Here is a 16,471-nt window from a genome sequence, read left to right as displayed (position 1 = left end):
AAATTGCGTTTGACGGTCTCGATAGTTTTGTCGTGGAAGTGCGATGCATTGTCCATCGCCGTTTTCTTCAGTGCGTAATTCGCACAACTTGGCTAGAAGTACCGCCGAACAAATGGACGTTCATTTGATACTTTCGGGAGGGTTCTCGAGATTGCCGTTCGGCCACCACAGAAATCGTAGAGCATCTCTTGGTCGAACGCATGAAACCTCGATGTCGACATGAACGCAATGGGTTCTTCGCGGAACCGTGTTAACACCCCGACGAGTGAGTTGGTTTAGGTCCGGCCCTGTAAAAGCCGGTCGTTAAGGGAAGTGTTGCCGTATTTCGCAGAATAGTCGAAAACAACTCTGACTTTATCTGGTTTTTGTGGATGGAAGACAGGATGATGTGGGAGGTACCAGCGCGTACCTAACGATCCTTCTTCGTTGTTGATTGCTTCGCTTGCGTAGTCTTTCTCTTATCCATGAAATCTATGTATTTCCGAAGAAGTTCGGGATTGTTGTTTAGTCGTTTTCAGCAATTGTAAGCGATGTTCGGCTTAGGTTTTATTGTTAGGTAGGTCTGGTGGATAGTTTTTTCCACGGGAGCGCAATCTCGTAATGGCCATTTTCCATCTTAACCGATTCTTCCATGATGCCGAGAGCCTTTCGATCGTTCTGAGACATTGTTGGGTTAGTATCATATTTGTAATCATTAAATTCGTAGTTGCAGTAGTTTTCGAATTTTTCGTCCGAGGTTAGATTAGCTTGAGCTAGGTTCGCCGTCGAAGTTTTCGTTCCGTTTCTGCCTAATGGACCATTCAGGACCCATCCAAGGGCCGTTCGGGTTGCAAATGGACCACCGTTCTGACTTTGTCGCATTTCACGAGGTTGGAGAGCTTCCGGGACATCGCTACCAATAAGCAGTCCAATGTCTGCGTCGATTGAATTTATTCTGATTCCAGTTAGATAGGGCCAGCGATTTACATCTTCTTGCCTTCCAATGGCGTCTTTCGGAATCGGCAAGTTCGGCCTTGAATACACCGTTGGGAGGTTGATTTCAGAGTTGCCCGCGAGGTCCAAGATCTCCAGGCTAACCATTGTACTGTGTTCCGGAACATTTTCGGCTTGCATCGTCGTCAATGACAGCTTCGTCTTTGTACCGTGGATCTCGAGTTCTTCAAGCAATTTTTCGGTGCAGAAGGTGGTATTCGAGCCTGAATCGAGGAACGCGTAAGTTTTTACCGTCTTCGAGCTTCCTTTAGCTTTCACTTCGATAGGTACGATTGCGAGTCCTGTGATTGGAGAACTACCACCGGGCTTAGACTTGACGTAACCATTGTTGGCGTTGTTACCTTGTGTTTCGGAATGATTATCTTCAGAGCGACGATCCTCCGGAATTTTCTCTTTCTGCTTGGAGTCATTTTTCTTGGTGTTCAGGGGTTGTTGCAATTTCGGGTGAAGAAAGGTTGAATGCTTGCCGACACATCCATCAACTTTACAAAAACTTTCTTTCTCGCACGAGCGGACGAAGTGACCAGTTGACAAGCAGTTAATACAAAGTTTCTTTTCCCGGACGAACTTCTGTCTCTCTTCTAGAGACTGTTTTTTAAACTTATCACAGCGAGACAGCCAATGGTTGGAGCCGCACTGTGGACATTTGGGTGATTGTGAGGTTGATTGGGTTGCGAAACCTGTAGCCTTTCCATATTGTGATGTCCTCTGATTCTGCTTGAGCGGCTTGGGTTTCTCTATGGCGATCTTTCCGAAGACTGGATGATTTGCAGCTCTTGCCTTGGCAGTTACAAATTTGTTAATGTCCTTTATTGTGACATCGCGCTGTTGTATTTCAACGATCCGATCTACTGTGTCTCGCCATTTGACTCTCATCGCGTAGGGTAGGCGTTCGACTATCCTTTTCAGATTTTCCGAGTTATTTAGCTTATGTAGGTATCCAATCTTCTCCAGCGTGTTTGTGCAACTGGTTAGTTGTATCGAGAATTGCTGAAGGGCGTTCGCATCTTCGCTCTTGATTGGTGGACCGTCGACCAGCCGTTGAAGGTGGGCGGCGGCGACCCGGTACTCCTTTCCATAACGTTCTTTGAGGAGTTTTCTTGCTTCTTCGTATCCTTCGTCCTCTTTCATCGAAAGACAGCTTTTCATGAGTTCCTGTTCAGAACCGCTGGTGTGTTGAACAAGGTAGTAGAGTCGTGCACTTGGGCTTGTGGTTTTCGACTCGATCAGATGCTCGAAGGAGCGGATGAAATCGCAATAGTCGACAGGGTTTCCGCTGAAGACTGGCATACTTGGTTGGGGCAGAGTCAAAGCTAAAGCCCTGGGCAAACTAGGAAACATTGTTTCGGAAACATTTATGTTTCGCAATGTTTCCTCATATGTTTCCCTGTTTGCCCACCCTGGGAAACATTGTTGCGGAAGCAAAATTTGCTTCCGAGGAAGCAAAAATGTTTCCTATCAAATTCAGAAACATTTCATGCTTCCCAAGTGTGATTTTTGTTGCGGAAACATTGTTTCCATGTTTGCCCATATGTTTCCGCACTTTTTACCAATTAGAGCATGCGCATAACACAAAAAATGGCTGAAAAATGGCTGAAAGTACAATAGCAGTTGTTGTAGACGAACAAAGCAATAAAAAAAGGGTTAAAAGCGAACGAGTGTGGAAAGACACCGAAACAGAGAAACTGATAAGTTTGTACGAAGCAAGAAACTGTCTATGGGATGTTGGTTGCAAATTACTCGAACAGAGACGAAAAAGAAAAGGCTTATGCTGAAATTGACAACGAGTTAAAGGAATTTGGCATCGACAGAGAAGAATACAAGTACAAATGGAAGATAATAAGAGGCCAGTTCATGAGAGAAAAAGAAGCTGAAAGGAAAAGGAAATCTGGACAAGGAGCAGACGAAGTTTATGTTTCAAAATGGAAGTGGTTTCAATCCCTGAAATTTTGGATTCAGTTAAAGAAAATATCAGCCCTACAAAAGGTTTCGATTCCATGCAGAAAGAAGATGGCTCCAAACCACTGCCAAAGAAACAGAAACAAAAGCTAAAGGAAGACAACGAAGTAAAGAAAATGGTTCTGTTAGACAAGGCTGTCAGTACAGAAACAACTCTCCTTCACTGAAGAAGAGCATTTTGGCATGTTAAAACATTAACACGTCTCAACCCAAGGCAAAAGATTTTAGCAAAGAAAAGAATCAATGACGTTTTGTTGACATTGAATTTCATGCACAAGGAGCAGAGGTGTCTTTGACTGACCAGTTTGCTCATTCCGAGTTCAATTTGTTTGATCAACAACATCAGTATTCAAGATCAGGCGTTAATTTTCACTAATGAAGAGGACATACTTAATTGTTTAATTGTTGATGTGAAACTGTTTATTGAAAATAGTGTACACAACATATATGTTAATAAACTAATTAACACTAATAACAGGTTTTTCGAGAAACAATTATATTATTCAAATGGAATTATTTAATTACAGTATTCTGTACATTGCATTTCAAATTATTTATAAATTTATTTAAATTACAAATAAATTGTTTATATTTCAACATGCATGCAATGTTATTTACAAATGGAATTGTATAAACACAAAATATTAATTACATCATCACAGGGGTGGATCCAGCACTAGTGCACTAATTTGCATTACAAAACAAAGTGATTATTTTGAGCAGTTTTCTTGTGTCATGCAAATTAGTGCACTAGTACTGGATCCACCCCTGCATCATCATATCCATATCAAACCCATATGCCTACACAATTTCAGGCACATCTTTCCCACTGCCAACTGACAGCTCCTTCAACATAAAAATAGTCCTGAAACTCCTCTCGCACTTTCTTTGCACTTTGTGAGAATTTGGTGCTAGGATTCTTTCTGAGAGGCAGAAAGTTTGTGATTTCTGTAGGATCTGTGGATTCATCCAGAGCTGGTGTTATATAGCTCTCCTTCTCATTACTACAATTTAACAGCCAATTGTGCAAAGTGACTGCCGCCATAACTACAATTTCAACTTTGTCTGGCATGAGTGCAATTGGTGTCCTGAAAACTCTCCACCTGTTGGCTAGTATACCAAACACATTCTCTACAACTCGCCGAGCCCTTGAAAACCGGTAGTTACAAACACGCTTTGGGTTATCCAGGTTTTGTTGTGGGTAAGGTTTCATAAGGTATGTTTTCAAAGCAAATGCATCATCTGCAATGATAACATAAGGGCAGTTCACTGTCCTGTTAGGGAGAGGTTCAGGAGGTGGGAGCTGCACAGTCCCATTTTCCAATGCTTTTCCTAATTCACTGTCGTTCCATACACCCCATCTGCAACACGTCCATTAGCACCAACATTACACCATATAATTTCATAGTTTGGGCCAGCTAAGACCATGAGGACGATTGAATTGGTTCCTTTGTAGTTGTAATAAAAGGATCCAGAACCACACGCCTGCATGACGACATGTTTGCCATCTAAGGCGCCAACACAATGGGGAAAGTTCCATTTCGTGCTGAATTGCTCCTCTATCTGCCTCCATTCATCTTCGGACTTAGGAAAGGCCAGAGACGAGCCACTTAACTCGTTGTAAATTGCATCACAAACTTCAAAAACTATGTACGATATCGCTCTTCTGCTGATGCGAAACTGGTATTCTAGTGACCGAAAACTTTCTCCGGTTGACAGAAATCTCAGGGTCAGTGCCACTCTTTCTGAAACGGGTATGGCAACTCTCATTTTGGTTGATTTCTTCGCGATTTTAGGGGCAATAATATCGACCAAAATTTGAAAACTTTTATAAGTCATTCTCATGAAATTGGTGAACGACGACGTATCTTCAGCAGCCAATTCTTTGAAAATGTTTTCATATGCTCCTTTGGCGTATCTTCTCCTTATCCACCGTCTATCTCGCCCTCTTCTTCTCTTCTTCTCTCTTCGTCGTCGTCCAACAATAGCTGTACTAAAATGCATAACGTTGCCTTTCTTCTCATATTCGCCATATTTGTTTGGGTTTTAAAAAAATAATTGCTTCATAGGACTGATTTCCTCTGAGCGCTATATATTGTTTCTCACTGATGTTTCCTAGTGTTTGCCCACCCTGAGAAACATTGAGAAACATTGGCGGGAAACAATGTTTCCGAAACAATGTTTCCTAGTTTGCCCAAGGCTTAAGACACCCTGTTGCTGTTGGCGAATAAGTTGTTGGAGGGCGTTACTTTGTTGGTCTTGTATTTCAACAATTCGTCGGAACGATTCGTCACGTGGAGTAGATGTTGAGTTGCTGGCGAAGTCCTGCCTCGAATTGATCTTGGGAGTATTTTCCATACTTTGATGTTGGTTGTCCACTGTGAGTTCGGTTGCGAAGGGATTCTTTGACCTTCCGGTACGAGCGTCTAATAGCAGGGAAGGGTCGGATTGCTTAAGCTCTTGGGCCTCGGCTTGCTCGTACACGTCTCTTTCAGCTTCGGCAGCGGCTATTTCTCCGCTCAGCTGTAACTCTTTCTTTCGTTGTGGCAGGGTGAGCTCCTCCATTTCGAGCTGATGGACACGACGTAAGGTTTTAACCTGCGATTCTAAGGCAGCCTTCTTCGCAGCGGCCTTCGCTTTCGAACTGCTAAAACTTGTTGCCGAACCACATAGCGAGTTTGAACGAGACGATACGCGGGAACCTACTTGACTGATCGAATCTTCTGGCCGAATATGACCGCTATGGGAGTCCGAAATGTGATGATCGACGCCAAATGAACTTGATGAAAAGGCCAAGCACGACAAAGAAAATATCGATATCTTCGTTCCTCTGCTGTTATCTGGTATCGACATCCAAAAATACTGTAAACTGTCACTGGAACGTGGATACGAGACAAAAACAGTTCTCTTTTCTTAAGCAAAGCATCACTAAACTTCTTGACACGTTCATGCAAGACAAAGGCAACAAAATGATGCATTTCTGGTAACTATTATTTGTTAGTACGCGTTTACATCAGTGCTGAATAATGGATTCATTCTTAACTGATTGTCGGACTGATAATATGATCAATGAACAATGTAAACAAGCTAAAGAATTATCATTGGATTAATACGCTCGGGCAACTTTCTCCGACTAATTAATGGTGATAGAAACATTGTCCCCGATCCTAATTTTGCCTTCGTATACTCGATTCATGGTATCGTTAAAAAAAGTAATTTCATACGAAAAAAAAACTATGGCAAGAAACTTTGCATTGATGATTTAAGCATCATTCAAAATCAACCTCTTAGCTAACATCGTATATTGCATACATCCAACGACAAAATTACATGCACAAGCTGTTGTAAAACAATAAACATCGTAGCGTACTGATATTGAAGTGAAAGCTGATTAACCAGTGACTTTTTGAAATTGTAAAAAAACCTGGAACACTCCGAAAACTTATTTTATACTTTCAATATATCAGATATTTGTTATATATCACAATGTGTGCCGCCATCCTGGAACCTGACTTCTTTCCTTTTGTACTGTCAACATTGTTTTGTCCAATACATGTCTTATTTCTAATATTTTTGTGTATACTTTTTCTACATTCTCTCTATTGTCTCTCTTGTAAAAAAATGTTTTATGTGTGAATTCCGTCATTCGAAATTTATATGAAGAATGTCCATATAATTGTCTAGAATGTGTATTTCATGTGATTATTTAATTTAATTGTGTAATAAAATCTAATTTTCTATTACTGTATCTGACATATATATTGACTAGTGCATTTCTTTGGCGAGAGAGGTTTATGACATTGAAAACATAAAACTAATCAATTCAATGATTTTTGTCGCAATCTGCCATCTGTTTGACAGTGAGCATAACTTGCAATCAACGTTCCTCACCTAACCCCAAAAAAGGCTGCCATAATATCTAATCCATTACCCTTAGGTAATCGGTTATTTAAACAGATAGTTTATTAACCCTCTAGTGCCCAAGGGTTTCCCTGTGACGAGTAAAATCGTCTGGCGTTAGACAGACTAAAATAGTAAAGTGTCACAATGGCCACTACTTATAAAATCTACTTTGTTTAATAGTTTTTGAGCTTGATGTTCAAAAGACATTATAGGTATAATTGAAAGCCGGTGACCATGCGCGATTTTTGAGAATAACTATATAAATTGCAGTGCTTCGCTTTACTGTAATCGCTGCTGATGTTTTCGAGGCTATACCCACATGTACGCTATGCGTACCTCTCGTTGAAATAATAAATTAAAATTGTTTCCTCGTTTCCGGGCTTTCCCTGTTTTACAAATTATGCGAAGCTGTGTTTTCTTGATCTACTTGTGATGTAGTATATGTTTTATCGGAAGAGAATCAGGTAATCTTTTTGAAATATTTTCGTTTCTTCCGTCTGGACTTTAGTATATAAGTAATATACGACTTAAAATTAAAGCTCAAAGCCAGTAAGTCTATCAAAACTTCTGTTATGAAAAGCAAAAATGTTTGCCAACAACATATTTTTATTTAATTATTATTAACTCAATAAAAGTTTTATTGCTATGTTACAGTGAACTAGTTTTTTATGTCAGCCTTTTTGCTAAATTTTCATAATGCAATTTTTTCAAACAGCCAAACTTTTACTAGAATGTATACAAGTTATAAGTTTGTGTATATTTTTAGCTAAACAAGGCATACTAGTCACTTTATATTGATTTATTTGCCTGACCTGGCAGGGGTTCAGGCAGGTTATTTAACAACCACTGGAGTCAGTGGAGTGGCAGTTAAAGCCTAATATTTTCTTTGACAAGATTTATCATGGTTTAATAGCTATAATTTCTGTACCTTGTACTTACTTTGTAACCATTAATAAAGGGTAGACTAAATTGAGTACAGTGAGACTTATCAGATTTTTCTTATTTTGCAGGAATATTGCATCCTTTAATTCCTTTGTCCTGAACAGGCGCGGATCTAGGGGTGATCAGAGCGATCACGCGACTAAGGTAAAAATTGCCAAGAAAAGTGTTCGAATGAAATAGCAGTCCAGTTGCTAAACACGTGCAGTGTATTGAGCTGATCAGGCACTGGTGATGTTTGGCAGTCCAGTTGTTAAGAGAGTTCCGTGACCAGGCCTTCAAGCACGAGCGCGCAGAAAAGCGGTCTTATGCATGAATTTTGCTCGCTTCGTCATCAAATCCCAGTCATCACATTGGCTGTCTCTCTTTTTGCGTGATTTGTGGGGAGTTCTGATCGGTGAAGCGATCAGGGGCTCGAATCGGGCTATTCAATTGGCTAATTCAAAATCTATCTGAATTCTCATTGGTTGTATTTTTCTGATCGATCAGTGTGATCTGACCTTGACCTGAGAGCGTGCAAACAGCAAGGTTCCTTGGCCTTTCTGAATTCTGATTGACGTCATCGTAGTTTTGACAGCAACGAAAACTCGAACGATTAACTCAAAAGAAACATTTTATTATCAAAACTATTTATTAATCATGTCAGATCTTTACAAAGCCGTGAGATGTGCTTTGGAGAAAGACGATCGGCAATATCTTAAAACTATCGAGGCCGATCTGAAGAAGCGAATAGACGCCGCAGCAAAGCGTTCAACTGAGCAATTTTTAAACAAACTGAAAAACACCAGCTTCTGCCTCACGAGAAATTTTGCTGCGGAATCGTACATCCCGGCGTCTGTTCGGAAGACAACAAAGAAGTTTTGTACGGCCTTAAGGTAAACATAACAACATTTTACAAAAATTTCGTGCATTTGTTTATTGGTGATTGTGTAATTTGTGTTAGAACTGTCAAGCTGCACAAGCTATAAAGTTGAAATTTACACGTTGCACGTTGAAATTTACATAGGATTTCGCTTTAATTTACATATAACTGCGGCGTATGCATACGCTTCAAGAGGAATCGAGGAGTGTAATAATGTATTATCACTACCATGTGAACTACGTGTGTACCTAATACCTTCTGTGAAATGTACAACCCGATGTGTCATGTGTTAGGGTAAAGCAGGCCTTGCAATGAAGATAAATCAGATAAAGCCGTCAGCGTCGAGCTTCAAATGCATCGTGTGCTGGCAAACAAAGGAATTCGTGAAGTTTTTCCAAATGTTGCAATTGCTCTTCGAATTTATTTGACATTAATGGTGAGCAACTGTTCGGGAGAGCGATCATTTTCCGCATTGAAACGCATCAAGAACGTGCTTAGGTCTACCATGACAGACCAGAAACTGAACAATTTATCTATAATGTGTATAGAGGCAGAGGTCTTACGCAAAATCGACTTCCAGGATATCATTAAAGAATTTGCCTCTCGTAAATGCCGCAAACCTATTTTGTAAGGTGCCTGATGTAATAAGAAAACTGTATGTTTTTATATTAAAAATCTAGCCAGTACGGCATTCACGCGGGTTTCATATATTTATCTGGAATATTTGCTGTTTTCTATTTATAGAAACCCAAAGATGCGAGTTTGAATCCTCCTTGAAGCGACGAATTATTTGTTGTTTCTTAGCCTTGCCATGCAGTTAAATAAATCGACACGCACTGCGGGGTGGGCCGAAAAAATACAATAGATTTTTCCACAATTGTATATTTGTATATTGGCTTTACTTTAATATAAAGAATCTCTCTCAGAAAGATAACTGAATTTCATTGTCCGAAGTCTGAACACCAGCTGACAATTTTTGAAAATACATAACAAAACATAATTCGAAGATTAACATCTTAAAATCTAAAATATAGGTTAAAACAAGAAAACAAGAATTTTTATCTAAAATCACAATCATTAGTTTTATGATGGTCTTCACAAACTCGTTGTTGCCTTGTTTTAACTATAAATCTATATACGTTCGTAGTTAACACACACTACACAGTCACGCTAATTCCGCCGCAGTCAGACCAGTGCTGACAAAGTGGTTATCATTTGTCACATGAAGGCTCCCCGATAAAAAGATCTCTGGTTGGTGTAAAAAAAGTTTGCTTTTTGCCGGTAACTTCATTACCCAGCCTTGTTATGTTAAGGCCAGTTCAGACGGGCGAATTTGCTGCGATTTATGTCGCAAAGTTATGGAATAGGCTTCATCATGTTAAGTAAAAAATCCGTTAGCGGTAAGGACATTGAACGGCTTATTATACTGACGAATATTACAATAACAATTCAAACGCTAAAATAAGCGATAAATATATAAAAATCGCAGCAAAAATCGCCCGTTTGAACTGGCCTTTTGGTCTCTCGCTTTCAAGTCTCGCCACATTGAACGCGTTTCTATGATTAACGGTAGACTGGAACTAGTGTTTCTCTACATTCCTGGGATTGGCGGGATTGGTAATCTGGGTATTAAAAATACTACGCCTGCCTGACCAATCTGACAGTATTTATACTACGTAGATTCTAGCGAACCGCCTGACCTAACTAGTGCCTGCGTGCCCTACTATACTTGGCAGTGCTGACCCCATGACAAGACATTCAAGCCCCGTTTACACGACAAACAATTCTGGCACGGTACCCTTAAATATTGGCACCGTACCATTTTGCCTCCCCGTTTACAGGACAAAAAGTTTGCAAAATTGCCGGTCCAAAAAAATTTGACCGGCACTCCAATAATTTGGCACGGCACTCGTAAAAATTGAGCCCTAAGGCACATTTTTCAGCGGTTGATATTTCCGCGGGAAAATTTAAAAATGGCGGCTTTTAACCAAGTACACAATCTCAAATTACTGCTACTTTGGTTCCTTCGAAGAAGAAGAAAAAGAGCTAATATAATATTAAATAAAAAAAGAATGCTGAAATCAGATGTTTATTCAACAAATAAACTCCGTATATCATTTTTGAAGGCAATTTTAGTATGGGTTAATCGTCCACGTTACAGAGCACTGTGGATGCATCCACGGTCATTTTACTGGTTCAAGATGGTTGATCGAGAGTATGATGACGAACTTTGGTATTCCAACTTTCGAGTTACAAGGGGAACATTCGAATTTCTTTCAAGCAAGGTGATGAAATATATACGCCGCAAAGCAGGGCGCTTATATACCGTATATAAGCGCCCTGCCGCAAAGATACAGTCATGCGCTCTGCAATTTCGGCGAAGCGACGGCTGGCCATTACGTTGTACTTCCTGGCATCCACTGCTGAATATAGAACTATAGCCAATTTATTTGGTGTTTCAAGATCGTTCGTGTGTTTATGTGTTAGAGATGTCTGCAAAGCGATAACAAGCAAGTTGTCGCATGTCGTGAGTTTTCCGCATGGAGATGAATTGGTGCAAATTATCCATGATTATGAACAACGCTGGGGTTTTCCCATGTGTGCTGGAGCAATTGACGGGACACACATTCCCATCGTGGCACCGGCCGAATGTCATGCAGAATATGTAAACAGAAAAGGCTATCACAGCATAATCATGCAGGCTGTTGTAGATTGCAAATACCTGTATAGAGATGTGGTGATCGGTTGGCCTGGGAGCGTTCACGACGCACGTGTATTTACAAATTCACATATTTTCAAGAAAGGAAATGAAGGCAATCTATTTCCAGATAATCTCACTATGGAAATACAAGGAACAGAATTGTCACCGTTTATAGTAGCGGATCCTGCTTACCCCCTCTTGCCATGGATTTTGAAAGGTTTTCAGAGAAAAGATGACCAGCCGAGAAGAGAAAGGGTGTTTAACTATCGCCTTAGCAGAGCCAGAATGACGGTAGAAAACACCTTCGGTAGGTGGAAAGGACGTTTCATTAGATTTCGGAAGTGTGTTGATATGGAGGTACCTGCACTGGTCAATGTCGTTTAAGCCTCTTGTATTCTGCATAACATTTGCGAGATTCAAAACAACGATTTTTTGCCGCAGTGGGAAGAAGCAGAAACAGCAGAGGAAGCAGTTGTGGGGGTTGATAACGCTGACATTGTAGAAGCTGATGCACACGATATTCGTGAGGCATTAGCTGATCACTTTTTTTAGCTAGAAATGCTGAGCACAATAATTGATACAACGATGTTAAACTGATATAAATATGAGTATCGATTGACACTAAAACTTAAACTGTATTACTGTTCGCAATATAAAGGTTTTACATGAAAAAACTCTATACAGAAAAAAATTATATGTTGTTAACTTTAAACTTAGCGTACAGTATCTTGATAATTGTTACCAACGTGTAATCCGAAGCAAATTGTCGCATACGCAAGGTTCTTTTGTGTGCATGGCTCTATGCCGACACTTGCATAAAAAATGCAGTAATAACACAACGCACTAACCCAGAATGGATAAAGAACAGCAAATATGAACACGCTACTTAATCCTTAAGACTAAGTTTAAAACTGTACAAAAGGGATTTATAAACCAACATAGGTTTTGTCTCCGTCCAAGTTGTAGCGAGTAAGACTTTGAGCATCATATCCGTAACTTGTTTCTATATTGGTTTGTTGCTGAACGCTGGCAAATGGTTGAGAACAAACACTGGATACAGAGCTGCTTGAATTTCGACCCAACAGATTTTGTGTTGCCAATCATCATTGTTTCATCGGAACCAAGACGACCGGTTAGGACAATTTTAGATTAAGCACGTGGCCAAGGAACTCGCAAATCGTATTATAAATTATATTAAACAATTCGATCTAGAATAAGAGCAAATCAATACAAAGAATATTAATAAAAACATGCATATATAGTTCCGATCAAGTTCGCACGTGTGATAAAATTACCCTTAATAATATGACATAAACAACAATATAAATTCGATAGCTTACTTCTGTAGTGAGGTCCTTTAAGCATATACTTAATGATGGCGCAGGTTAGCTTGTCGTAGTCTCTCACAGATACTTCACATTAATCACATACATACATACATTTACACATTTTCCGTCTCTCTTGCTCTATTTTCCTATCTCACTAATTATGTGCTGGTGTTAAATGTTAATACATGCTCTATATGACCTCATGGTCAAAGTTTATGTCACATGTCCATCATGCCTAGTGAAGCTGTTGATCCAATCATACTAAAAATTTTTAACTCGTGTTCCCTTTCTTCTTTTCTTCTTTCATTCTCCAGTCTTGCTTGTTCCATCTGAAATTGGTGTTCTTTCTCCAACCTTGTCTCTTCAAGTTTCTTATATCTAGAAGATATTAAGAAGGGGGGTAGACTATTTGTCTATTTAAAACCCATAGTTAGATTGACAGTAATAATGTTTAAGAAGCTTTTATACTATTATTGTTTGGCCAATTTTGGACAACCTTTTTTGGTAAAGTTGTATAGAACAAATAAGGCATGCAATGATACCACAACTTTGTGAAAATTATTGAAGGAAATAAAGTTAAAAAATTAGTATTTAACTTCTAAAAAACATTTCTTGATTTTACATGTAAGTTTAAAATATATTATGCATGTCTGAAATAATTGCTAAACCACATATTGTTGAAATACTGCAAAAGCGATGTCTGCTCTGCGAAACTTGCAGTTTACACAGCTTTATAGAGTAAAACAACTTTCTTCCTGCTTGATGTTACTCCATACCTATTCCATACCACCCTAACTGTTACAGGTAATTAATTGTGTGCAGTCTCCTTGAATTGGTTAAAAGCAACTTCCATGCTTTTCTCAATTGAACTCTTTTTCTTCTTCCTTGTTCCAACCTTTTTCTCATGTGTACCTTTCCCTTTTATGGCTTTCTCTTCTTGGTTTTCTAATTTTAGATCAATTTCCTCTGGCACCTCTAATGTATTCAGTCAAATTTTTTTAAGTACAAAGAATGAGGGATCCACCATAGGGACCCATATACACATTTATTGAAAAAGATTTTGTCTCAAGTGTCCCAAGTAGAATGCATGGGTGGGGGAGCAGTAAAAAAATAGGGAATTAAGGAAAAATGGCAAAATTGCTAGGAATTAATAGATGGTCAGGACATGGTCTCCCAAAAATTATTTGAAATATTAAATCCTTTTTGGCATATTTCATCTACAATTAAATGCAATGAAATATCAAATATTGAGTAGTATTAATTATTATATAATGCATGTTTTTTTCTAGTTATCAGAGATTATCGAAAAATAAAAGAACAACATTTAATAATGTTACTCTTACCAACAGCAATTGTATTTCCATCAACAGTACTTGGGCCACATTTTGGACAAATAAATTCATCCTCTTGAGCATACACCATCAGAGAACCACCCTCAGTAACGTGTGTTCCTTCTGAGTAAATATTTTGTTCATACTCACACTTCTGGCATTTGTGAATATGTGTTGAACCTCCCCCATACTTCTCCATTAGATTTTCAACTAGCAAAAAATTAACATGCTCTTAGGATCAATAAAGTAACATTCAATAATTAAGTATTCAAATTACTTTACAACAGATGGTACAAATTTAATACAATTTCGACTTAAAAGATCCATGCAGCTGACAAATGTTTAGAAAAACCAAGCCACATTACATTTGCTGATTTTGATAACTCTGAAACTCACATATAAATATATGCATAGGGTATACCTAAACTCTCTTCATCGTCTGAAGAATCATCACCATTGTAATCCATTTTCTCAGATTCTGCCATTGTGTCCACAAGAGCAACAGGAATGACATTATGCCTTTGAGAAAGGAACCTGTCCATCTGCTCAAAGAACGGCCACGTCTTGCTTCTACCATTCCCACTCTTTTTCGTTTTGTCTTTTTCCGATTGATATTTTTGCCTTAACTTTTTCATCTTATTTACCACTTCCTTTAATGTGAAGTCACAATAACCTTTTGCTCGTAACTGATCCAACAAAATAACCTGATTTATTAAGTAACATTCAAATTAACATTCTGCTTGATGGATAAACATGCAGTAACTACTCCACAATATATCAGATACCACAAGAAGTCGCAAAAACTAGGAATCTTCCTCAGACCTCAGTGCAGGCAGCGTGCTATTAAATTAAAAGCCTAAGAAAAATGTTAAAAAATATACGGAATATTAACTTACCAGTAACCGCTGATCAACTTTACTAGTCTCTTTAGAACCTTTAGAATGATCGAATGCTTCCTGAATTGTATCGTCACACCAAAGATTAAGAAGTGTTTTCGTTGCTTCGTTGCTCCACACCTTACCTCGGTTTTTCTTGATGGCGGCCATTTTGGTTTACTAATACCCGCAAAAAGGCGCGAAGTATATGTTTGCGTCATCGGATAGAGAAAAGTGCTCAGATAGCAAAATTTTAGGCACGGTACCGCGGCGGGCCGAGACTACCTCCAGAGGTGGTCTCGGCCCGCCAAAAATTTTAGGTACCCGTGCCGCAATTGCACAGGACCGGTACCGTTTACATGACAAAAATTAAGAGTTCCGTGCCCTTTTTTTTGGCCCGGGTGCTAAAAATTAAGCGTGCCGTGCCAAAAATTGTTGACGTGTAAACGGGCTTCAGCTCCGGGTTCGTGGCTCCGGGTTCGAGCGAACCCGGAGCTGGAGTGGCTAGTTTTCATACAAACCGATGTGGCCGTTTCTCTTTTAATGCATGGGAATCGAAAAATTTATAAAGGCCATTCTTCTTTGTTATATTATCAAGAACATGGCCTAGAATGAGAGTTTTATTTTATTTACTTTGCTCGCAATAGCTCCGTAAAGTTAGGTATTTTTTTGCAAAGTTGACCGGTCAGCGGCGGGCGACCGCCAGGCTTTATAAAAGTTCGATTTACTAGCTTTACGACGAGCTTTTGTAAAAACTAAAAGATGGCCATTCGAGAGAAAGCTTATGAAAATAACCTTATAGTTCTAACCTTCTTCTAGCTTGCGAAACCACGACAGGCAACTTCTGCAAAGTCTGGCCGTCTGATTTCATGTACGCACCCGTGGCATAAATTTAATCTCTTCGCGAAGACAACTAACCCGGTTTCTGCAATTTTTCGTTTTTCCACATTGGTTTATTGAACTGTAAATGTCATATCATCAATGCTAACAATTATTCGAGTACTCTAAGCAAAAAATATCTCTTCTACCTGTAATATGCTACGGAAACAACACCGTCAAACAAGTGTACACAAAGCGGGTCAAATCGACGAACGGCCATTGCATGTTAAGTACGCTTTTCATCGCCGAGATTTTTTCGCTGATTTCTTCGCTGATTCGCTTGAGTAAAATAAAGGATGGCATTGGAGATTTACATCATACACTTCCACCACAAAGATCTGAGTTCTAGGATTCGTATCCAGTGACTTGTTGTATCCAGTGTCTGATGGAGCTTCTCTGGTATTTTTCCGGCAGATAATTGTTTCGATATTGTGCACATATATAGCACAGTCATTCTCTCATTTCGTTGACTGTTCCCTAGCTGTTTACTGTTATTGCTTATTGTATGAGCCTGCTGATAATGTGGAAAAATTACGTTAAATCATCATTCCTTGTGGTAATTGTGTTTAATCTATCTCTAGGGAATATCTTTCCGCATTCTACCAAAAGCACCCGTGATGTCACAGTTCCAAGCATTTATTGTACAAACATTGACTTATGAATATGTGCCCTACGAAATCCAACATTCCTATTTATCCGCA

The 16,471-nt window shown here is 39.2% G+C and overlaps 2 protein-coding genes across 2 annotated transcripts; both read right to left on the bottom strand.

Moving 5' to 3' along the window:
- Positions 1–552: 552 nt before the first annotated feature.
- Positions 553–2,334, bottom strand: LOC114542641. The gene has a single exon (XM_028562144.1). It carries the CDS (start codon positions 2,332–2,334, stop codon positions 553–555), a length of 1,782 nt encoding a protein of 593 aa, XP_028417945.1.
- Positions 2,335–13,343: 11,009 nt separating this feature from the next.
- LOC114542654 lies at positions 13,344–14,702 on the bottom strand. Its single transcript, XM_028562152.1, has 3 exons — positions 14,438–14,702; positions 14,029–14,226; positions 13,344–13,660 (listed from the first exon to the last, which is right to left on the bottom strand). The coding sequence occupies exons 1-3, from the start codon at positions 14,649–14,651 to the stop codon at positions 13,494–13,496; spliced, it is 579 nt and encodes a 192-aa protein (XP_028417953.1). The 5' UTR covers positions 14,652–14,702; the 3' UTR covers positions 13,344–13,493.
- Positions 14,703–16,471: the final 1,769 nt, after the last annotated feature.

The sequence above is a fragment of the Dendronephthya gigantea genome, unplaced genomic scaffold (genome assembly GCF_004324835.1).
Source record: "Dendronephthya gigantea isolate DGI-Jeju-01 unplaced genomic scaffold, DenGig_1.0 000373F, whole genome shotgun sequence".
NCBI lineage: Eukaryota > Metazoa > Cnidaria > Anthozoa > Malacalcyonacea > Nephtheidae > Dendronephthya > Dendronephthya gigantea.
This window is presented reverse-complemented; position numbering and strand designations above follow the sequence as displayed.

What these genes read in the sequence shown, in the direction of transcription:
- LOC114542641 (XM_028562144.1), bottom strand. Translation starts at nt 2,334, where the DNA reads ATGTTTCCTAGTTTGCCCAGGGCTTTAGCTTTGACTCTGCCCCAACCA.
- LOC114542654 (XM_028562152.1), bottom strand. Translation starts at nt 14,651, where the DNA reads ATGAAAAAGTTAAGGCAAAAATATCAATCGGAAAAAGACAAAACGAAA. An exon ending in AGACGATGAAGAGAGTTTAG is followed by an intron (nt 14,227 to 14,437) that starts GTATACCCTATG and finishes ATTTTTTGCTAG; the next exon opens with TTGAAAATCTAATGGAGAAG. An exon ending in TGGAAATACAATTGCTGTTG is followed by an intron (nt 13,661 to 14,028) that starts GTAAGAGTAACA and finishes TGAATACATTAG; the next exon opens with AGGTGCCAGAGGAAATTGAT.